This window comes from Pseudoliparis swirei, chromosome 24, assembly GCF_029220125.1.
Source record: "Pseudoliparis swirei isolate HS2019 ecotype Mariana Trench chromosome 24, NWPU_hadal_v1, whole genome shotgun sequence".
In the NCBI taxonomy this organism is placed as follows: Eukaryota; Metazoa; Chordata; class Actinopteri; order Perciformes; family Liparidae; genus Pseudoliparis; species Pseudoliparis swirei.
In genome coordinates, this window is record NC_079411.1 from 30,292,257 (window position 1) to 30,298,256 (window position 6,000).

Here is a 6,000-nt window from a genome sequence, read left to right on the forward strand (position 1 = left end):
CCGCCCTCATCACCTCCACCCTCATCACCTCCACCCTCATCACCTCCGCCCTCATCACCTCCACACCTCATCACCTCCACACCTCATCACCACCCTCATCACCTCCACCCTCATCACATCCACCCTCATCACCTCCACCCTCATCACCGCCACCCTCATCACCTCCACATCCACCTCATCACCTCCGCCTCATCACATCCTCATCACCTCCGCCTCATCACCTCCCGCCTCACCTCCGCCCTCATCACCTCCACACCTCATCACCACCCTCATCACCTCCACCCTCATCACATCCACCCTCATCACCTCCACCCTCATCACCTCCACCCTCATCACATCCACCCTCATCACCTCCACCCTCATCACCGCCACCCTCATCACCTCCGCCCTCATCACATCCACCCTCATCACCTCCACCCTCATCACCTCCGCCCTCATCACTGCCACCCTCATCACCTCCGCCCTCATCACATCACCCTCATCACCTCGGCCCTGATCACCGCCACCGTCATCACCTCCGCCCTCATCACCGCCACCCTCATCACCTCCGCCCTCATCACCACCCTCATCACCTCCGCCCTCATCACCACCCTCATCACCTCCGCCCTCATCACCCACCCTCCTCATCACCCGCCTCATCTCCACCCTCATCACCTCCGCCCTCATCACCACCCTCATCACCTCCGCCCTCATCACCGCCACCCTCATCACCTCCGCCCTCATCACCACCCTCATCACCTCCGCCCTCATCACCACCCTCATCACCTCCGCCCTCATCACATCACCCTCATCACCTCCGCCCTCATCACCGCCACCCTCATCACCTCCGCCCTCATCACATCCACCCTCATCACCTCCACCCTCATCACCTCCACCCTCATCACCGCCCTCATCACCTGTCCCTTCTTCCCCAGAGGCAAAGGCCCCCTGAAGAATTCCTCAGACGTGATCAACGCCGCGAAGAAGATTGCAGAGGCCGGATCCAGGATGGACAAACTGGCCCGCGCGGTGGCAGACCAGGTAGATGTACCATGTGCACCATGTGCCATGTGCACCATGTGTACCATGTACACCATGTACCACTGTGTGCACCATGTGCACCATCTACCATGTGCACCATGTGCACCATGTGTACCATGTGCACCATGTACCATGTACACCATGTACCATGTGCATGTGCACCATGTGTACCATGTACACCATGTACCACTGTGTGCACCATGTGCACCATCTACCATGTGCACCATGTGTACCATGTGCACCATGTACCATGTACACCATGTGCACCATGTACCATGTGCACCATGTACACCATGTGCACCATGTACCATGTGCACCATGTGCACCATGTACACCATGTGCACCATGTGCACCATGTACCATGTGCACCATGTGCACCATGTACCATGTGCACCATGTACCATGTACACCATGTGCACCATGTACCATGTGCACCATGTACCATGTGCACCATGTACACCATGTACCATGTGCACCATGTACCATGTACACCATGTGCACCATGTACCATGTGCACCATGTACCATGTACCATGTGCACCATGTACACCATGTACCATGTACCATGTGCACCATGTACCATGTACACCATGTACCATGTGCACCATGTACACCATGTACCATGTGCACCATGTACCATGTACACCATGTGCACCATGTACACCATGTACCATGTGCACCATGTGCACCATGTACACCATGTACCATGTGCATCATGTACCATGTGCACCATGTACCATGTGTACCATGTGCACCATGTGCACCATGTGTACCATGTACACCATGTACCATGTGCACCATGTACCATGTGCACCATGTACACCATGTGCACCATGTACCATGTGCACCATGTACACCATGTACCATGTGCACCATGTACCATGTACACCATGTGCACCATGTACCATGCACCATATGCACCATGTAATTACATTATGCACCATGCACCATGTACAATGTACCATGCATGTAACCATGTGCACCATGCACTGTACACCATGTGCACCATAAACACCATGTGTACACCATGTGCACCATGTGCACCATGTGCACCATGTGCACCATGTACCATGTGCACTATGTACCATAACACCATGTGCACCATGTGCACCATGTGCACCATGTACCATGTGCACCATGTACACCATGTACCATGTACACCATGTGCACCATGTACCATGTGCACCATGTACACCATGTACACCATGTGCACCATGTGCACCATGTACCATGTGCACCATGTACACCATGTGCACCATGTGCACCATGTACCATGTGCACCATGTACACCATGTACCATGTACACCATGTGCACCATGTACCATGTGCATGCACCATGTACCATGTGCACCATACACCATGCAATTATGTACCATGTGCACCATGTACACCATGTACCATGTGCACCATGTACACCATGTGCACCATGTACCATGTGCACCATGTACACCATGTACCATGTGCACCATGTACACCATGTGCACCATGTACCGTGTGCACCATGTGCTGTTGTTAGCAGGTCATGTGAGGACGTTGGGAAGAGGACAGAGGGTTCTTCATGTGCCTCTGAGGTCCACCTCCACTCACTGCTGCTGATCTGACTTCTGCTCCTTCAGCAACGTGCTGGACAAACGGCTTCATGTGAAATGAGTTTAAATCAGTTTAAATCAGTTTGAATCAGTTTAAATGAGTTTGACAGCTGCTGTGAAACACGTGGCGGCTGCAGCGTTGTGTGGGTCCAGCAGCAGAGACAATGACTTGCATCTCAAACTTGAAGAGCAGATTCCATGGAGGCAGATGGCAGATCTCTACAAGCAGCTTCAGTTTTTGACAATTTGCCTGAAATATTTTTTTTATTTATTCCTCCAAACTATTTGGTAAAGTGACAGAAGTTTCATGTCTTTGTTGATCTAATTATATATTCTGTCTGGCAGCCAGCCAACCGCTGGCTCCCTGATCGTCACATGATCCAGGTAAACACCTGCAGGTCAGAGCGATGCACGGTAACGTACTGCCGTGTCGCTTCCAGCAGCTCCTTGTGATCGTGGTGGATGCTCTTCCTCTTCCTCTTCCTCACCGTGTTCCTCTCCTCCACAGTGCCCCGACTCGGCCTGCAAACAGGACCTGCTGGCCTACCTGCAGCGCATCGCCCTCTACTGCCACCAGCTCAACATCTGCAGCAAGGTGAAGGCCGAGGTCCAGAACCTGGGAGGAGAACTCATCGTGTCCGGGGTAAGTGGACCGGAAGAATAAGAGGAAGAGGAGGAGTCAGACTAAGAGGAGGAGTCAGACTAAGAGGAAGAATCAGACTAAGAGGAAGAATCGGAGGAAGAGGAGGAATCAGACTAAGAGGAAGAATCAGACTAAGGAGGAATCAGACAAAGAGGAGGAATCAGACAAAGAGGAGGAATCAGACAAAGAGGAGGAATCAGACTAAGAGGAAGAATCAGACTAAGAGGAGGAATCAGACAAAGAGGGGGAATCAGACTAAGAGGAAGAATCAGAAGAGGAATCAGACTAAGAGGAGGAATCAGACTAAGAGGAAGAATCGGAGGAAGAGGAAGAATCAGAAGAAGAATCAGACTAAGAGGAGGAATCAGACTAAGAGGAAGAATCGGAGGAAGAGGAAGAATCAGAGGAAGAGGAAGAATCAGACTAAGAGGAAGAATCAGAATAAGAAGAAGAATCAGAATAAGAGGAGGAATCAGACTAAGAGGAGGAGTCAGACTAAGAGGAAGAATCAGACTAAGAGGAAGAATCAGAGGAAGAGGAAGAATCAGACTAAGAGGAGGAATCAGAGGAAGAGGAACAATCAGACTTAGAGGAAGAATCAGAGGAAGAGGAAGAATCAGACTAAGAGGAAGAATCAGAGGAAGAGGAAGAATCAGACTAAGAGGAAGAATCAGACTAAGAGGAGGAATCAGGATCAGAATACTCTACTGAACTATACTGAACAATACTCTACTGAACACCTCAGCTAGAGTGACAGTGAAGCATTAGAGTTCAAGTTTAGGTTAAAAAGGGTTTTATTGGTGTATTCCTCCTGTTTCTGACTTCCTTGATATGATTTATTCTGTCTATTTAAATCAACATGACTTCTATCTTTCCTTTGTGCTTCCTGTGTCTTGTTTTGATTCAGTTCTCTATTATAATTTGTCTCATATGAGATTTCAAGCCCTGCTGAGATTTTAACCTTTACCTGGCGGCCAGCTGGACTCCACGCTCATTAAACCTCACCAGTTGACTCTCTCAGGGGGGGGGGGGGGGGGCAGCCCACTGGCCGCCACCCCTTATATGTCAGCCAAACCAAGCAGAGCGAGGCCCACCTGACCCCGCTCTGCTCATTAAGACCTGCTCTCATAAGACGTCCCATGTTTCTCCCAGCTTCATTGCCAGGTCCCACACAGCTCCTGGACGTCGTCCTCGTATTCTAGTTGAGTCATGGAAGTCCTATGAAGCCTGTTTGGGCCCCTCGTGCTCATCTCTTCCCTCTCACTGTCTTTGCTCTTCTAGCTGGATAGCGCCACCTCCCTGATCCAGGCAGCCAAGAACCTCATGAACGCCGTGGTGCTGACGGTCAAGGCTTCCTACGTGGCCTCCACCAAGTACCAGAAGGTGTACGGGACAGCAGCCGTCAACTCCCCCGTGGTGTCCTGGCGCATGAAGGCCCCGGAGAAGAAGCCTCTGGTGAAGAGGGAGAAGCCCGAGGAGTGCCAGACCCGTGTGCGGCGGGGCTCCCAGAAGAAGCACATCTCCCCCGTCCAGGCGCTCAGTGAGTTCAAGGCCATGGACTCCTTCTAACGACGCGGACCTCTCACCAGGAAACACACGGCGGTGAATTAAAGAAGTTCCTTTTTCAAGGTGTGAGTCGCCTCTGTGTTCCTGTCAGGAGGACTTCGTACATATTAAAGTGCCACTGTGTGAAAACTGAGGGCACACACACAACACTATTTATCTTTATGTAGCTTAACATGTGAGCGCCACAGTGTGACACACACACAAGTACTTTTGAAAAGAGTTCAAACAAGTTACAGATCAGAGGAGGAGTTGTGGCAATAAAAAATAAAAGTGTCAGTTGATAGAGCTGCATCTTGAACCGGCTGCTTCATCCACATTACACTGAAGGGTTCAGACGTCAGTGTTGGTATGCTCCCTCTAGATATTACCTTTTTCAATTTGAATGTGACCTTTCGTGCTCGGAGTTATTTATGTTTAAGATACCTGGAAGTGTTGGCGTCCGAGTGGTTTCCTTGTTCCTGATGATCATGATCCAGAGTGTTTTTATCCAAAGCACACTTATGGTCTATTGTATTGCCTTTTTAAATTCAATTTATTTAATTATTACATCACTAACTATGATGACCTTGATTGGAAGTTGTGTAGCGTATAAATATAGACGGAGAGGTTTGACTAGTGAATAGAACCCCTGCATACGGTCCCTTTATATCCACCCTTCTCTAATAAACGCTCAGCTGGACCCTCGGCTGTCTCGTGTCTTTCTTCCTGTCAGAGCCACCAACATGTGTGAAGGCCTCTTATTAACCTGAAGACATCATCATGACATCCCAGATCAAAGGATTCCAGGGTAGAAAACATCTTTTACATACCTGCAAACTTGTCACCTTTCGGTGAAATTCACCGTTTTGAACTCAAAAGTCATCCACGTGAATCGTGGAGATCCGAAGAGTTTTTGTTTTTGGGGGGGGGGGGGTCACCTGGCCCGCTGCCGTTGAGATTGCAGTGAGACGCGGAGAAAAGTGTGAAGTGGTGCTCGTCTTCGCAATAAAACATCTTTGATGGGGCGTGTCGCGTCTCGGCCAATCAGCGTTCAGATGTCCACAGCGCTTGGGAAGTTAGGTTAGCTTGAATGTTAGCCCGCTACATCTGCTGCTGTCACGCTGCACGGTGCAGTGATGCTAACGAAGTACCCGTACGTTAAGAGCGATGTGATTGAGCATATTTTTAGTATCGATACTTCATT

The 6,000-nt window shown here is 50.0% G+C and overlaps 1 protein-coding gene across 2 annotated transcripts in view; it reads left to right on the forward strand.

The window, feature by feature from the left end:
* ctnna2 (catenin (cadherin-associated protein), alpha 2) overlaps positions 1–5,501 on the forward strand; it is a 161,490-nt gene extending 155,989 nt beyond the window's left edge. For both annotated transcript variants that reach the window (XM_056410226.1, XM_056410225.1), the window contains 3 exons: positions 915–1,020; positions 3,117–3,251; positions 4,533–5,501. In XM_056410226.1, coding sequence (XP_056266201.1) covers positions 915–1,020; positions 3,117–3,251; positions 4,533–4,820 — 529 coding nt within the window. In that variant the 3' untranslated portion in view covers positions 4,821–5,501. The remainder of the gene's footprint in view (positions 1–914; positions 1,021–3,116; positions 3,252–4,532) is intronic.
* Positions 5,502–6,000: the final 499 nt, after the last annotated feature.